General features: G+C 41.2%; 3 protein-coding genes across 3 annotated transcripts; 1 reads left to right on the top strand and 2 right to left on the bottom strand.

The window, feature by feature from the left end:
• Positions 1 to 228: 228 nt before the first annotated feature.
• fkbp2 (FKBP prolyl isomerase 2) lies at positions 229 to 2,478 on the bottom strand. The gene is made up of 2 exons (XM_084547501.1): positions 1,570 to 2,478; positions 229 to 672 (listed from the first exon to the last, which is right to left on the bottom strand). Exon 1 carries the CDS (start codon positions 2,022 to 2,024, stop codon positions 1,608 to 1,610), a length of 417 nt encoding a protein of 138 aa, XP_084403627.1. The 5' UTR covers positions 2,025 to 2,478; the 3' UTR covers positions 229 to 672; positions 1,570 to 1,607.
• Positions 2,479 to 3,322: 844 nt separating this feature from the next.
• LOC311491204 (protein NCBP2AS2-like) lies at positions 3,323 to 4,726 on the top strand. Its single transcript, XM_084549063.1, has 2 exons — positions 3,323 to 3,386; positions 3,497 to 4,726. The coding sequence occupies exon 2, from the start codon at positions 3,579 to 3,581 to the stop codon at positions 3,882 to 3,884; it is 306 nt and encodes a 101-aa protein (XP_084405189.1). The 5' UTR covers positions 3,323 to 3,386; positions 3,497 to 3,578; the 3' UTR covers positions 3,885 to 4,726.
• Positions 4,727 to 7,125: 2,399 nt separating this feature from the next.
• meltf (melanotransferrin) lies at positions 7,126 to 16,515 on the bottom strand. The gene is made up of 16 exons (XM_084547548.1): positions 16,190 to 16,515; positions 15,422 to 15,576; positions 14,883 to 14,982; positions 13,797 to 13,976; positions 12,993 to 13,149; positions 12,291 to 12,358; positions 11,999 to 12,162; positions 11,219 to 11,372; positions 10,899 to 11,050; positions 9,987 to 10,083; positions 9,689 to 9,883; positions 9,180 to 9,333; positions 9,018 to 9,085; positions 8,748 to 8,935; positions 8,349 to 8,541; positions 7,126 to 7,733 (listed from the first exon to the last, which is right to left on the bottom strand). Exons 1-16 carry the CDS (start codon positions 16,236 to 16,238, stop codon positions 7,666 to 7,668), a joined length of 2,142 nt encoding a protein of 713 aa, XP_084403674.1. The 5' UTR covers positions 16,239 to 16,515; the 3' UTR covers positions 7,126 to 7,665.
• Positions 16,516 to 17,738: the final 1,223 nt, after the last annotated feature.

Genomic DNA, 17,738 nt, shown 5'->3' with positions numbered 1-17,738 from the left:
TATTGCACAGTTCTCCCTGGAAAATCTTTTGAAGCTTTTTGAAAGATAATTTAGTTTTATTTTCGAGTTATATTACTGCTTTCTGTGTTTCTACATAAATCCGACTTCCTAGACTAAATTTAAGTGTTAAAGTAGCATAACTTACTGCCAAAAAGAAAGAAAGCCACGTTTTTTGTTCTTCAAACATTATTTGTGTTTATGACCTATGAAATACAATCCACATAAACAATAAAAACTCTTAAAAGGTCTTTGTAGGGTCAACATTTTATTATCATAATTCAAATACTTGAACAAAATCATTTATGCTAATCTGGCCCCAGACTTCAGACTTATCTAAATTTGTAAAACAAAGAATACACAGATATGAATGAACCCGCTTACAAATCACAGAAAATTAAAAACAAATATGAGATGAGAAGATGTTATCATTAGCCCCCAGGCAAATACTTGAACTTAGCACCTGACTGTAAATTCTCATAATGTTTAACACAGGCATACAGTCGGTTCTTGTATCATCTAATAACACCGGTCCAATAAATCAGAGCACAATAAGCCAGTGAAGGGGGAACAGCGGCTCTGCCGGGCGACACCGAATCTACTCTCATGTTTTGCCATGTAATCTTCATCAGAGGTCAGACGGTCTCCACTCAATGCAGCAGAACCTCCTGGAACCTGAAAGAAAAGCACAACAGACTCAGTGCTCATTATAAAAAAAACCCAAGCCAGTCAGATGCGGAGGGAAATCGACGCCTCAGCAAATCCCCAAAGTTCATTCAGGTTAAGTGTTCAGAACTCAATGATAACTCTGTAGTTTTCAGTTTCCTATACTTAGCTGCAGGTTTTGAATGTCAGGTTACTTAGAAGCTGCTTATTGGTAGAGGTTGTTGCTGTATGCAGCCAAGACAAAAATAATATTTGCAGAAACAACCAAGGGTTGAAAAACGATCAATTCCTTCTTAAATTTAAAATATTTCCAAAGCTACAAGGCTGGTGGAGCTAATATTATATAATCAGAAAGGATTATTAACCTATAAAAGAAATTACAAATTAATTTAGGCTAATAATAGGTTATTTTTTGGATTAGTTTACCGATATTTAATTATTTTTTCCCACCATAACTTTACAGTATGTGTTTTTGAATTTATAAAAACGTATCAATGCACTTTTATTCTAATATTTTATGAATTACTTCATAAATCCTAGTAATACTTCTTTAATTAATAATTATTTTTTATTATGATGATGTTTTATGTGTCATTTTAGTTTTTTTTTTTTTTTCAAATTTTTATTTATTAAGCATAGCCTACTTTCCAAATGAGTTTTTCTTTAAGGTTTATAATTTATAAATTACATTCTTATCCAAATATTTTATTATTTTTTAATAGATTATTAGTTATCATTTTTGGATTATTTTAAAGATCTTTTAATAATACTTTAGGCATCACTTTACTCTGTTTTTTCCCACTTTTATTTATCTAAATCTTTTTTTTTTTTTTTTTTTTTCTGCTCTCATGATCCCAAGAAGGTTTCTGTAAAGAAGCCAGGTGAGACACACCTGTGGTAACTTACGTTTTCAAAGTAGTTGCCTTCAGTCCGTCTCTTCTTCGTCAGAGATCGGATCTCCTCTCGATGCTCAGCAGCTCCACTTCGAAGATGAGCGTCGCTCCCCCGGGGATCTTTGGAGGGGCTCCCCGGTCTCCGTAGCCCAGCTCGGACGGGATGACCAGCTTCCTCTTCTCGCCCTCGCACATGCCCAGCAGGCCCTGGTCCCAACCTTTGATCACCTGGCCGGTTCCCAGGGTGAAGGTGAAAGGCCTGTCGCGGGGAATGCTGCTGTCAAACTCAGTGCCGTCCTCCAACTTCCCCGTGTAGTGCATGTTCAGCACGTCACCCTTGCGGGACTTGATGGGGCAGTTGTCCACCCGCTTCTTAATGCCGATCTGCAGCTTCTTCTTCTCGGCTCCGCTCACCCCCGCGGGGCTCAGGGAGAGCACCGCCACCGCGAACAGCACTAAGACCCGCATGGCTGCAGTCCGCTCACAGTTTCTCCAGCAGTTAGAGGAACAGTTTGGAAAGGCCTAAGCTCGACAAGCCACAGGAAAAAATCAGGGGGGATGAAAGAGTGAATGGAAATCTGAAAGCGGAAGTGCGTATTAAGCTACCGGATCTAGTCCAGCGGGCGGTACAACCAGAAAAAACATCCGGTGTGAACATCCGAAGTACGTCTCAGATTCGTAGATTCTGGTCAAAACATAAAATTCTTCCCTGATTTGTATTTCTACTTCACTATGATCATTGTGAAAACTCAGAACAATCTTTTTAGATTCGTAAAACCATAATTCAACTCACATGCTATTCATGCTTGACCTCTAAAATACCAATTCTACCTACCTAGAGTGCCGCATATATCCATATTGTGACAACTTTGCTCTTTGTGTGTTTTTATTCCAAAGTAAAAGTATAATTTAATAACTTTGACGCATTGTTCATGTTCTTTTTTTACGTGAAGTTGTATACATGCTGTACAGTATCAGTGGTATCAGTGGTATCAGTTTTAATGTACTTTTTATTTTTAATCTATATTCTCAATTCTGCAGAAAAATAAATGTTATTTTGCGTAGCAAGAATTTATTCATACTTCCATAACATGCGTGATGACAACACTTATTTATAGCTATTCTAAAGTGTGGTTCTCTCTTTCCTTATTTTCTCTTCTTGGACTATAATGCAACTTGGATGGGATTTTCATCCTGCTCTACCCTCTTTCAAGGCCTTTGAGATGGAGAGGAGATCATGTTGTTAACTCATTCCAGGTCATATCCTCTATATGTCACTTTCTATAATTTAGTCATCTTGATTTTTTGTACACAAAACATTTATTTTATGCCTCTTTATCCTGAAAGATCTTCTTTTTCCTCCCCCTGAGGTTTCCTCCACGTTTGTCCCCAAGACAGGTGATTTTGTTTTACACAAATTATAGATTTGTGATGCAGGGCTGTAATAATTTTTGCAGATGATATATCTTCACTTTTATTATTAAGTGTACTTACGTGTAATTTATTATTTTGCCGTATTAGGTCTTACTGCTTACCCCTCGATGACAAGCTTATAAAAGGGCCTCAAGGTCCATTCAAATGTAGTGGATCAAAAACAGTATGTTATTAAATATTATGGTGAATATTTGCAAATATGAACTACAAAGTCAGACTGCTTAAAATCTGGAGTCTTATAAAATGCGATTTTTGCGAAATCTACTATTTTGCAGCTTTTTGTTTACCAATTTAAAACCATGTGAAGCTCGACTTTGACGAACGTGAAACCAACTTCTGCTTCTCTCCACAGTTTGTTATGTCATCCATCGCGACGGTCACCTGGTACACTTAAAGGTTAGTCAACTTTTTACGTGGGATTTCTTACATTTGTACCACTGCTTTTATGGGACTTTATGTGACTTTATGTCTCCAGGTAAATAACTCAAACACTTGTGTCTTTACAGGACTCGAACACACTAGAATCGGACGGGACAGCTGAGTTGGCTAGCTAAGCTAACAGCTAACAGCTAACAGACAGTCGAGGAAATGCTCTCTCGCCTTTTATTCTCCCTCATCAACAGACTCCATGTGGTCGAGAAGCTGGCAGAGTCTCGACCCATTCGCAGGGCGGCTCAGATCACAGCCTACGCCATCACCAAGGCTCAGATAGCCGGACGGGACGCTTCGCAGCGGGTCATAAGATCCCAGACGCTCCGGCAGGTGCGTGAGGAGGCCGGCAGAGTCCCCAGTGACCTGGGGGAGGTGGGGAGCCGGCTGAAGAGAGTCCGAGAGACATTTGTGAATGAAGTGAAGGAGGGGTGGAAGGACGGCTCCAGGCAGATCAAGAAGTAAAGAGGACTAGGAAATGCTGCTGTTTGACAAGTGGGCAACATCTGATGTGTTTGCAGCCTCAGGTGGAGGCTACAGGAGAAACGATGTGGGAATAATCTGCCTCAGCAATGCAAAACAACAACAACAACTATGAGAAGCAGATGTGAGGGTGTTTTTTTTTTTTTTTTTTTTTAAGTATTAGAGGCTTTACTATGAAAACCATGTGCACAGAATCCTGGAACTGCCTTCTACTGGTGACCTCTTCAGATTAATATGTTATGCAAAACAACAAGCTGTTTCTATTCCTCCTCCTCTCTTGTCCATTGTGCAATCATCAACTACGATACCTGCCAAAGAGCCTCCGTGGTTCTGTACTTGGGGAAATAATGTTCTGTACATATAACTAGGGATGTTGTATGTAGACAATGAGTGCACCTGTTTAGTTTTCACTGTATAAATAAAGAGTATAATTTATGACATTGCTTTGACTGCTCATGTATGTCAGTTGATATTAGAAGATAAAATGCATCTTTTATTAATCTTGCACGTGTACAACTGGTGTGTCCGTACATACACGGATCAGGCATAACATTATGACCACTGACAGGACAAGTGAATGACATTGACCTTGATCTTGTGACAATACAGTGTTCTGCTGGGAAACATTTGGACCTGGCATTCATTCATGTGGACGTTACTTAGACATGTAGCACCCACCTAGACCAGACCAGGCACCCCCACCCCATAGCAATGACACTCCTTGATGGCAGCAGCCATCCCCAGCAGGATGCAGCCTGACACAGGCACGCACACAAAAACAGTTTAGGAACAACTCAAAAATAAACAAACATGAAAAACAGCAGAAGGTGTTGACCTGGCCTCCAACTTCACTAGATCCTAAACTGATCAAGTATCTATGGGATGATCCACAGAGGCCCCTCCCCTCAACCCATAGGACCCAAAGGCCCCCACTAACAACATCCTGTTGCCAGACACCACAGGACACCCTCAGAAGATGAGTCACAACTGTTTTGGAGGCACAAGGGAGACCTACACAATATTAGAAAGGTGGTCATAATGTTATGCCTGATTAGTGTATTTTCTCAATTGGAAATTAATTTGAGAAGTGAAAAAACATATTCATTATCCTAAATCCCCCTTTTATCTGGATTTATCTCAGCGACATAAAACTCATCGCTTTAAACTTCTGGACATTAAAAAACCATTAACTCTGCTAAAGTCTCCAATAACAAAGTGGTGTTGGAAGTGGTTACAAGAGGCCCTTTTATTGAGACTGGGCTGTTAATCTGATCATTGGTGGGATATTACCGTCAATGCAAGTACAACCAGAGAATTTACGACCCACTTTATTTCATGTTGAGAGGTCGATTTATGGCCGTCATTTGTTCCCCTGCAGTGGATTCAGAAGGATTAAGCCTGTGTACCTTTAAATGTCTAAGTGACATCCACATGAATGAATGTCAGGTCCAAAAGTTTCCAAGCAGAACACTGAATTGTCACTAGATGGTCAATGTTATTTACTTCTCCTGTCAGTGGTTTTAATGTTGTGGCTGATCGATGTATATCTTTATACTACCCTACCTCAAAACACAGCAAATTTATATAATTATTGACTGGCTGTCTCTTACCATTGGATCCTGTTTGAGCTTGTGACAGCCAAATATATAAATAAAAAAAGTTTTGCTTTCTCCTCTCTCATGTCTTCAGGCCCAGTTTGACTAACAACCGGCCTCTGAGGAGCTTCAACCACTTCATAGAGTAAATCAAATATTCCTCTCCTGTGTAATTAGAGCAGGATACGTCCAGAATACATTTAGATGATTTGTAAACATAATTCCCATCTTCACTTAAACCTCGTTTGATTAAAAAAAAAAAAAAAACAAGCTCAGCGGAGTGCATTTTGCGGCTTTATTTCATTACATCAAGCACAGAAAACAGCTAAAGTCAGCAGCTTTGTGTAGCAATACTTATGCAGACGCACTGGCCTGGCAACTAAATATTAGTTACATGTTAAGGTCATTTCACATAGAAATAAATCTCTATCAGGAGGAAAGGAGGGCGTAAGTTTCTGACAGCATGAGTCAGTACATATACACTGATATGGCACCTGAACTTCATATAAAAATAAATCTCTCAACATAAGAAAATACACATCCAATCATCATTTTTAAAACAGGAAACGGTAGCAAGGCAGCAAAGGTGATGAGAAGAAGGTAGAAAGAGGTATTTCTGGAGTGAGTTGCTTGGGCTTGAAGACTTAACAGCTGATTTTACCTTCCTCAGAACAGTCTAGCTTAAAACCTTCGTTGCCTTTTAACCTTTTTCATTCTTGCATGAGTTCAGCAACTGAGCTGAGACCCTCCTTAAACAAAAACAATTCATTCCTTTACTGTAAGTTTGAAAAACAGCCTTTCGTAACTTTCAAAGTTGGAAATTCATGAACAGATGTGAGCTTGTTTTTCATGTCCTCGGCTAATCACAAACGCATTCTTGACTTAAACCACCTTGACAAGCAAAGCCTCTTTCACACTGCAACACAAATCATAGGATGTCTTCTTCCATGTTCTCCCCAAATCTGATGGAGCCTGAACAAAGCGTCAGGTTTACTCACTCCATGTATAAAATGCAAAATGTGCTGGCTGCAGCGTGGGAAGTATGTTGGCTGGTGATAAACTATTACCCAACACAGAGTATCAGATTAGTAACGATAATAAGACATTTCATTAGATGGTCTATCTTTTTGATTTTTAAGTTTTTTAGTTTTAATTTGAGGAGAACGCATGAGGCAGACAACCTATGGACAAACATTCCTCATCACACAATCGACGGCACGGCTCCGTGTGGAGGCAACACTTTTGCATATTCACTGATATGGCATTAGCTTATAGTAGACCCAGCCTGAAGCGGGGACGATGCTGCGTTGGTTAGCAGTATTCACAGAGCGGCAGAGCGGAGCGACAGTCTGGTTTCTAGATTCACGTGACGCCTTTGAAAATGGGAGAGCTGATCGGCTACGACGGGTTTGATCAGCGCGGTTAAAAACAGAAACCTTGAGAGAAGTTTCATAAATTGGACGAATTAAACTGATATTCAGGGTAAATTATAAGATGTAAATGAGAAAATATGGGAATAAACTGACCCTTTGAGCTGTTAAAATGATATTTTGAATGAAAATACATCATTAAAAAACAATTTCTTTGAGATTTAGCATATTTAACAAAAGTTTGTACTGAAGATTAAGCGGGGAGAGTTTCACCACAAGACAAAAACTTTTAGTTTCTCTACCGGGAAACAGATTTTCTTTAGGCTTTTAAACCATTTTCAGTGGCTCACGTGAGGTTAAAAATCAGACCGTCTCTTCTTTGTAATACTAACTTTGGAGAGAAGGAGGGGTTGGTCCACTGACCACTAGAGCAATGTAACAGGTGGGAGCATACGCACTGATATGGCAGCCCACCTTCAGTAAACAAAGTGGCAGAGAAACCTTCCCCCGACTTATTTATATACACTCGCTGAAAGTTGCTCCGTACAGATTGTGCTTCGCCGGCTTCAGCACCGGCACAGTTTAAATCCAAAGGCAGCTCCGACAATGCTATATTAAACATAATCAGGTAGAAATGACGCAAAGAGACAAAATGGAGGGAGTTCACCAGACGGCAAGGCGATCGGACAGCAGTCAGAATGGTTAAAACCTGAATTTACATGTGTACCATGTGAACCATTTAGAGAATGTGGGGACAGTAATTGGGAGAAAGGGGGTAGGAGGTTTCATGTTGCATCTTTACATCCAGAAGTTGGTCAGCATAAAGCCGAACAGGCCCATCAGCAGCAGCCATACGGATGACAACACTGTAAGAGAAGTGGCACATAAGAAAACAGCTTTACTGCACGGCTTTTAGAAAGGGTTATGCAATGAAAATTGGTTTCAATCTCCCTAAACTGTATCTGTATTTGTCTTCTTTTCTCATCAATATGTATATCATATTTTTTGTCCATCCACGTAAAGTGGATGCTCTCCAGTATTTTCAAAATTATATCGGTGCGATAAAATGGCTGCTACATTGTTCATCCAGTTTTTTATCATGTCATGTCTAATATCTAAGACGATTGCTGAGTACGACAGACTCAGTGTAGAGGCTGCCTGGTACTACTGAGACAAGGCACGGCTGCAACCAGCCAGCTAAAATCTCACTAGTTGTCTTTCAAAAGTCTCCTATCCGCAGAGCTCAAGGTTATTCATTTTGGCCTTGCAGTGGTGGAGCTAGTTGTGACTAACGGCTAGCAAAGGTCTGCCACGCCACTCAAATCACTTGGGCGGGCTTTATGCGGTGATGGACAGAGGAGTCCATCAGCAACCTAGTCATACACTTCATCTGAGCTGTGAACAATCTGTTGTGTTCCCATGGCAGGCTCTCAAAGAATGCCCTTCATCTATCATCTGGTTTTTGTAATTTCTTTTTTTACCTGCATTCGATGAGTTGCACTCCATGTCGACCAGAGATTCCATGTAGACCTGGCCCAGCCACTCCTCGTAGGTCTTTCTGTCCCCAACGCCGACGAGGCGAACAGTTGAGTCTTTGAAGATGAGATCGGTGCCTTTGTAGGCCTGAGAGTCAAACATCTTGAAATTGGGGCTCGTATCGCTGCCGAAAAAGGTCTACACAGAAACAGACAGGACTTGTGAAATTCTTGTGAATCTCCAAGTGGAGAATTTTGTTTTGAAGGGTAGACGTCCACAGTTCCAATATTATTTCTTATATTTTTCCAATTGTTTCTATAGCTTGTTAATCTTAAGCAAGTTTCAGACGTCTGCATTTTCCTTGCCTGCACCCCATGCCTCTCTCAGACAGATGACACCCGTACCTGTGCGCGGTCCAGGAGTCCGTAAACAGCGTGGATGTTGGTGTCTGGTCGCACCATCACAGCGTGGGATGGGACTCTGGCCAGGTTGCAGTATTGGTACTGCGCCACTTCGGCTTTACTTCCCTGAGTACAGAGCAGCTGGAAATCTTTGGACTGGAGAGCTGCAGCCCACGATTCAGACGAGTTACCTGAAATGAGCACAGCGAAGATAAACTTGTTTCTTTAAAATGAGTTTGAAAAGAGAAAATTTACTTGTGTTACTTGTCTCACCATCAGTGTTTTGGAAGACGGTAGAATGCTTGATGAAAGCCACATCTCCTTTTCCTTCTACCAGACACCTGATTGAACATATAAACAAACACATGTAGGTGTAAGGGCAACTTTTCTTTCTTGTGGAAAACGGGGAAAGCAGGATATGTTTTTTTTTAGTACCTAAATGCACCGTCGTATCCGTCATACAGGTCTTTTCCCTTCTCGCATTTGTTTTCTCCCGAGCTGTCTCCCACACACAGGTCGCACAGGTTAGAGGGGAAACCAGGCTGATTGGCACCTGGTACACAGCTCTGCTTGAAGAATTCTCCCACCGCTAAGCACCATGGGAAACAGGAAGTTCAAAGTCTATATTTGATTGAAACAACACTACCAAGAGAAATAATGGGCAATGCAGGATTCTTTTAGTGGCTGATTCATATAAGAGGTTAAAAATTAGGATTTCAGATCTTATAAAACGCTGTAGTAATCAATTAAGCATTTGGAGTCGGTGAAAGACGCAAATTTTGAGGATACATTTTTCTTTCACTATGTTTGATGATGTTATCAACTCAAATGTTCCCTAATCATTTTATTTTCCCCCAGTGGACAAGGAGTAAAATCAGAAGACCACACTTGCTCCCACCTCTGTGACACACACACACACACACACAGACACACATCACACTGACCTTGGGGTATCTGACACTGTTGAGGGTTGATCAGGCCTCTCTCCATCAGCGTCGTTGCGGGAATGTTCCAGCCGGCCGTGCGACCGTATCCAGTGTGACAGGAGCTGCGGCCACGCAGGTCGTCAAGGCTGCGGATGTCAAGGCTAGTCTTTTTCACTACGGCGACTGCATAGTAAATGGCACCATCGCGATCATCTGGAAAGAGAGAGTGAGAGAGAGCGAGAGAAAAAATACAAGTCTGCATGAGTGCTACGTGTCTCTGGAAGCAGAATGTGTTGTTGTATTTTAGTTTCTTCACCTGTGTAGCTCTCGCCAACTGCAGGGACCAAGCCGTACTCTTTGCCAGCTGTGTAGATGTAACCTCCGTCCAGAGTGATGGCATCGGCTTCGTTGTTCTAGACAAACATGGAAGGGAAATATTAGAATTTCCACAAAACAGTGTTTTTAGAGCCTTGTGGATGTTGGCGTGCTTGATTTTAGCAACTCAGCGTTATGTTGATATCTGTGTGTTGGCTAACAGTGAACAGAAACATGTACTATAGACAGGGGCCCACTGTCAGGACAGGCAAACCAAGCAATTGAAGTGGCCTCCATATGGAAAACCTTTTAGTTTATATATTGCATTGACAACCATACTCGGCAATACTCCACAACACGCTGTAGGGTCCCCCATCTATTTACCCTATGATAACTTATGGATGTCTTTCACTAGGGGGCCCCCCAGAACCTAGCATCGCCACTGACTATGGAAATGCAAAGGATGTGTTTGTTGCAGGCTTGTTGTCGGTTTCAAGTCCTAAACAAGTCACTATGAGCCCTTTACTTGATTTAATGCAGCTTGAAATTATGATATTATCAGAGTTACTACAATAAAGTTAGATAATGTGCTTGGGGTTACTTAGATGGACTTTTCTTGGGGTTTTCTTGATTATGCAGCCCTTTCCTCCACAACTAGGACAGGTTTTAGTGACTTTGGCGCCATGTAAATGAGCTACCATGCTTATTCATTAATAGAGTTTTTACAGCTCAGCGTGATAATCTGGGGTACCATTTCAGTACATTTTGGTAGGCCTACATATCTTAGAATCTTTAATAACCAAATCTGTTTGCGCTAGAAGATAAACATGCACACCGTTCTCTGTGGTGTTTCTCCCCATGTTTTAATATTAAATGAACGAATATCACTGCAGCTGTTAGACACATCTGTTACCTTAATTCTCGCCATGCAGTCCGTCACAGAGTCCCCGCGGACACATTTGACGGTGGGGGTCAGACCTTTGCCGTTGAAAGCCACGCTCATGTCAGCACATTTCTGCTGCTCACCATCGGACAACACACACCACCGCAGGTCACGTGGGATATCTATTATGCGGATAGAGAGATGGGTGCATGGTAATGAATATTTGCACTGTTTAGCATTGCAATGTATGTTGCATGTACACTATGGGGCAAAATTATAATTAGAAAAATGTGACTACTACTGGACTACTACTGGACATGTTAAGTTTTAAATAAGTACTCATGCCGTACCTTCAGCTTTACAGTCCATGGCTCTCATAGCGTTGTAATAGGTGTCCCCCATCCACTTCTTGGGGTCATCTGACGAGACGGTCTCAAACTTGGTAGTCAGGCTAGAGAAAAGTACGGTGCCAGCAGGCGAAAACATGTTGAAGTCTGACTTTTCCTGCAGGTAGAGGAAAGCATTGTTAACACTTAGTTGATGCGACTGAATCTCTGTAGACCTGTATCTTGGTTGAGTAGTCGGCCCATATATTTTAAATGTCTTTCTTTCTTATGACAGGTTGGTAGTGGATGAACCTCATACCGCCGACCTGTCCAGAGTACACCCAGGATAGGTCACCAGTCTATCGCAGGGCTAACATAGAGAGACAGACAACCATTCACACTCACACCTACAGCCAATTTAGAATCACCAATTAACCTAATGAGCATGTCTTTGGACGGTGGCAGGAAGCTGGAGTAACCGGAGAGAACCCACGCAGACACAGGGAGAACATGCAAGCTCCACACAGAAAGGCCCCAGTTGGCTGATGAATAAGAACCCAGAACCTTCTTGCTGCGAGGCATCAGTCATAACCACCACACCACTGTGCCACCCTCATTTAAATAAAGTCACACAATATAACACAGCGACAAAGCAGACAACATGTTTTGGTCAAACAAATGCACAGGAAGATGATTTTGGACAAGACAATGAGAGTACATTATCATCTTGACAATGTGACGGACACAGAACATGTCTCTGACATTCACAAACAAAATCATTTGACCCAATGAGGTGCCACTTACCAGACCATCGTTCAGCATGTTGAACACCACGGATGGATCGATGTCGGTGTTGACCACGATTCCACGAAATGGGACGCGGACCAGATGGCACCTTTTCCAGTCAGTCACAGCTGCTCTGGTGCCGTCGGGACACAACAGCTCAAAGTTCGATGACGGCACCGTTGCTGTACAGGTTTAACCGGATGAGGAAATAACTGATTAGCTGACAAGGTGTCCGACTATGACTATGAAGTGCGTGAATGGATCATTAGGTAATAGAGTAATCACTTCTCTACTTTTAACGTAACATTACCATTAGTGCTCTCCTCGACAGTCGTGTGTTTGATGAAGGCCACCTGTCCTGCGTCTTCAACCAGACACCTGCAAACCCCCAAAACGGGAAGTTGAGATTTGAAAAATCAGGCAGAATTTCAAACCAATTAAAAGTCTTTTTGATTATCAATTGTTTCATAAAACTCGGTGGTTCTTGTCACATAGAGGATGGTAACACCACACCTACTGTATACCCCTCTATGGTATTGTCCCACATGTACTTTTCTATTCATAAATCCAACCTCAATGATATACATGCACTAAGAAATATAAACATTTTTTATATATTTTCCTTTCAGGTGTTTAGTGGATTTAGTGTCAAGATCATTGATTTATTTAACATTTTCATAAGTTTTTTTGACTTCTTGCAGAAAGTTGGATCTGGACATCAACAGCTTAGCATTAGCTTAGCAATAAAACACGGGACACAAATAAGTTTAGTAGCACCTGTGCCTCTTCCTGTGACTGCTATGGCTTCAGTCTGTCATTGAAAACCCAGTTATTATTTCTATTGTGTCATATTAAGTGTAGACACATAAAATTGTGCTCTTTTAGGTCCAGCTGCAATTCATAACCTTTAACCTTAAGTGTAGAGAGTGACAGGTCAGCCTACACCTAAAACTCTCCCCGTCTGTACCTTCTCTGTGTGAAGTCTGTAGAGCAAGACTAGTAGGTGTGTTACCTGAAAGCTCCTTCGTAGCTGTAGTACATCTCCATGTCGCTCATCTCGCACACGTGCTGCCCTTTGCCGTCTCCTTTGCACAGCTTACACAGAGATGGAGGGTCACTAGGCTGGTTGGCTCCGGGGATGCAGCTTGCGCTGAAGAAGTTAGCCACACCTGATCACAAACACACACACAAGCACGTTGGATAGCTGCTGATTATTGTTATTATTTGAAGGGTTTTGTCATAATTGAAGAAGACACACATCGAGCAACTTTAGCCTGTTGTTTCATTGATATTATGTGCACATTGCAAATCATTTTAAAAAGCATTATGTCCCAAACATGTTAATTAAGGCACTAATTTAACTTTAACCATCAAACTAGAAACTCCTGACTTTTCATGTTGAGATTTGATGGCTCTCAGTCTGTCTATTCTGTCTGTATCTAACTGTTTTATTCACAGTGGTAGCTGTGGGAAAGGAACAGGTGTAACAAAGAGCATTAACAGTGTCTCTGCAGCATTAAAGTGTGCCAGTAAGTGAATATGCAACACCAGAACTCTAACAAACAACATTTATTGTGACATAATTAATAATCTGAATAAATACAGATAGAATACAGCCATATACATGTCCTTTCAATTTAAATATATCTGTTTGTGCGTTATTTAATACTTTTTTCTTCTGCAAACGAAACAACTAAATGAGACTTACTAGCGGTAAGGAATGTTTTTTAGTGACACATTTAAACTTAGTGACACATGTTGCACTGTGTGTGGTTTTCCCCTCTACGCACTGAAACCTTAAACACGCCCTTCCTACCTTGCGGGATGTTGCAGCCCATCACGGACATGTAGCCCTGGTCTATGAAGTATCCCAAAGGCATGTTCCAGCCGGCGGTTCGGCCTTTCCCGGTGTGGCAGCTCTTCTTTCCTGCCAGGTTGTTGATATTGATGCCAGAGTTCTTCTTCACCACAGCAACTGCATAATAGGTGGCGGTGACTGAGGAAACAGCAGCATAGATATTAACACTGTACGACAACATAACGCCGAAACGTTCTTGGACAGCAGGTTGTTGTTTGACATGCTGGACATGTCCTCTTACTGTCAGGACACAGAAATTAATTAGATGTTGGAGAGCAAAGTACAGCCTGCGACTCCAGTTGATGTGATGAACAAGATTAATTGGGGCTAATGTGCTAATCATGAGTGGGGACATAATCACATATATTCACCAAGGAAAGAACATAAAGAGTATAACTTTGGGAATATAGGGGATTAATAAATATGTTCTTCCTCATATTAGCGCTTGTAAGAAGAAAGTACACATCAGAAATTGTTTCTCACTAAAAAAAAAGAACTCCTTTACTTTGTCCAGATGATTTGGTTCTGAATTAAACGTTTAAGGAAACAGGATAACAGCAAAAAAGTTAACATTTTATAACCTAACCCCTCTATCTTAAGTTTAACTCTCGTTGAGGAGTGACAGCTAAGTTCTCACAAATCAACTTTCTTTCTATATCGTCCTTTTCAGTCCAATTTTGCTCCCGTTTTGCTCCCGTTTTCCTCTCTGTATCATTCCCTGCACATATGTTTGTCTTTCATTTGTTTTTTTTCTGTGTCTAGATCTTGTGAGCATGTCAGTACATCATGGAAAGTCGTGCACACGAAATGCTTGTGCTAACTTCAGCTGTGGGTCCTGAGAACAGTGCTTTTAGAGAACTGTTGGCACCAAGAAGCCACCAAAGCTGATGTGATAATGAAAATGACAAGGTCGTTTGGAATAATATTTCCTCAGACATTTAAATAAAAAAATCTGGGAAAAAAAGTTTCAGGATATCATTTTTTTTTTTTTTTCTGCTCATGTAATCATAATGAGGAGTTGTGCAAACGTTTGTTGATTCTTACATCCAGCCTTCGATTCACTGGCAGCCACCTTGAAGGAAGAGGTCTTCCCCAGCTTGTAGATGTCAGAGGCGGACATGGACAAGGCATCAGCTTCTTTTGTCTGCACAGCAAAGACACAGCAAATAAAAACATTAAAGATGCTGCAGATATGAGGCCGAAAATCCAGACAAAGAATGCAGAACATAAACAGCATTTCCATATCGATGAGAAGTTGGAAGATTCCACACTAGATGCTTTCGAAAAATGTTGGAAAATATCAGATGTATCACTATATTATACAAAGCTAAATGTATACCTAATTCTTAGTCATGCTTGTGTTTAAATTAAAAAGATAATTTTCCGGTAACTGGGACATGCTGTTCTCAGATCAGTGGTTGTCATAAACAACTCAGTGTGCCCCCTGATAACTGTTCATCTATTATCAAGTTTATGGCACCTTTCCATGTAGTGTGTCTTGTTATCTGACGCCTGATTGTGTGTTCTGCCACTCAGAGTATCTTATTAGCTTTTAAATATTCCTCTGAAAAAAAAAATCCAACCTGCAGTTTCTGAGCGCAGCCCTCGACGGTCGGCCCGTGGACGCAGCTGAGGGAAGGACGGATGGAGACCTTGGCGAAAGCCTGCGACATGGCCTGGCATTTCGTCTGCTCTGGCTCTGAGATGGTGCACCATCTGATGCTGCTCTGGCCAAACACTGAGAGGAGGGGGCATACGCAGAGATCACTTATCATCCTGTTATTAAACTGTCCCATTAAATGATAACAATCCTGTAATCTCATGGTTTGGCCATTTCAAAATGCATAATAAATGGGAAAAGAAAAATATATACACTTATTCTATGCACAGAGTTATCTGCTTTTTTCTCCCATGCCTGCTGGATAATTTTACTTCAGACACTATAAGTACAGATTGCTGTAAAAGGTTTAATAGGTCATGAGCCAAAAAGGATCAGAACCAGAAATGTTTTGCAGAAAATGATGAAGACCATCAGAATCACCATACATAGGCACTGAAGTGAAGTCAAGTGAAGAAATGCTTAAAAGTAAAATTTCTGGGATGCATTTTATTGATATAATAAATTATATTCCTTCAATACATTTTTCTTCACTTACATTTTCACTTCAGTTTGTCTTTTCTTTGCAAACCTCTGTTTACTTACTTTCCTATGTTGAGCACAATCATTTTTTATAAGTCCATTTTTGCTGCCTTTCTACCTCAAAATGTTCCCATGCATGCTCCACAAATAAAAACGGTGGCCCGTTTTATGTGCGTTTAAAGAATATTTAGGTTTGAAAAGCAGCTCTTACCAGCATGCAGAATTAGTAGGAGAGCTCCCAGTGTCCTCCACATGGCCATGGCGTCGTCCTCAGTCACTCTCTTTGTCAGATAATAGCCACTCTCTCTCTCTCCTCCGCTTTATATATTGACCCCTGGGGCAAAGTCCACTTTCTATCTCCGAGACTCGGATTAAAGTCTGCGTGTCAAGCAAAAGACGAGGTTGTAGTTTAACCAGTTTACAACTCAGGTCACCTCCAACGTTTCCTTCAGGGATCACAAGACTCTCAGCTCCAGTTTTTGAGGCTCAGTGTGGAGTCTGTGAAGTGTGCCTGCCTAGCTTACCTGGTCTGACACGTATCTAATGCTGCTGCTGCTGCTGCTGCTGCCGCCGCCTGGCTGGCTGCAGGCCAAGGCCCAGACAGAAAGGTCTTTTATAGTCCAGACCCCACCTCTGCCTTCCCTCCCCAAACTGCTCTCCTCGACTCGTGTGGTGCTTTTCCACTGAGAGGCAAAAGGAAAGGAAGTATTCAAGCCAATGGTGGGTCTGGTGGTCACTGACTCACTGCCTTGGCTGCTGAGACCAACAAGGAGTCTGTTTACCTGCTTCCATTGCTAACTGTGAATGTAACAGGAATGGTGGTACTGTCATTTGTCCCACTTGCAGAAAGTGACAACCGTAATACAACTATGCTGGATAGCACGGCTTTTGTCCTGTATCCAAATGTAAAATCCAGCATTTGAGAAAAAGTGTCTGCAAAAAAGGACTCATTCTGCCAAAAAAATAAATAAATAAAAATAAAAAAATTGTGACACTGAGTCTGGGGCTTCCCTGTTTTCTTTTATTAGACTTTATCATTTTCAGAAGTGTAATTTAACTTTTTCAACTAAGGGAAATCTGAAACATGACATGGAGGGTATCATGTTTTGGAAACCATTCCTTTAATCTGCCGTGTAAAGTAGTTTAAAAAATGTTTTGTAATGTGAAATCACAATTTTAAAAGTCAAAAATATCTCCTGTTAAGAATGTAGTGCAGTTTAGTACATGGACACGTGCAGTGCTTTAGCAAATGCACTTAGCTCCAAAATATTAACCCCTTGAAATATTCTTGAGCAAAATAACATCGCCAAAACTCTTTACAAAACAATCTGTACAGCTGTCCCTCACCAGTAACTCAGCTAAAAGCTGCTAAAACAGATTAAGAATTTTCTGCAAACAAACTAACTGTGAAAAATATCACACACAACCCCATTGCTGTTTTAATACGGCACATAGAGGAATGGCGAACATTTTCTTCAAAGTTCCTTGTGTTTGTTTGATTAATTGCCGCCGTCTCTGACAGCTTCTGCCACACAGATGCTTCAGAACGTGAGGTTACGTGATTGCGGTCGTAAAATACTTCTGCAGCGTCTAGTGAAACACAGGACGGTAGCCCGGTCATAAAAGTAAAAATAAAGTGTAATTGCTCTGATTGTTTCACCCTGTTTAGGTTCAGATTCCAGTAAACAAACATTCAGAAGAAAAACGGGACAGGGATAATAAAGCTTTACGTGCAGAGGCACAGTCATGCTTTGGGCTAA

The sequence above is a fragment of the Chelon labrosus genome, assembly GCF_963514085.1.
Source record: "Chelon labrosus genome assembly, chromosome: 7".
NCBI lineage: Eukaryota > Metazoa > Chordata > Actinopteri > Mugiliformes > Mugilidae > Chelon > Chelon labrosus.
Note: the sequence above shows the minus strand (reverse complement) of the source record. Positions and strands in the feature narration are given on the sequence as shown.

What these genes read in the sequence shown, in the direction of transcription:
- fkbp2 (XM_084547501.1), bottom strand. Translation starts at nt 2,024, where the DNA reads ATGCGGGTCTTAGTGCTGTTCGCGGTGGCGGTGCTCTCCCTGAGCCCC.
- LOC311491204 (XM_084549063.1), top strand. Translation starts at nt 3,579, where the DNA reads ATGCTCTCTCGCCTTTTATTCTCCCTCATCAACAGACTCCATGTGGTC.
- meltf (XM_084547548.1), bottom strand. Translation starts at nt 16,238, where the DNA reads ATGGCCATGTGGAGGACACTGGGAGCTCTCCTACTAATTCTGCATGCT. An exon ending in AGTTGGCGAGAGCTACACAG is followed by an intron (nt 9,884 to 9,986) that starts GTGAAGAAACTA and finishes CTCTCTTTCCAG; the next exon opens with ATGATCGCGATGGTGCCATT. An exon ending in CGTCTTCCAAAACACTGATG is followed by an intron (nt 8,936 to 9,017) that starts GTGAGACAAGTA and finishes TGCTCATTTCAG; the next exon opens with GTAACTCGTCTGAATCGTGG.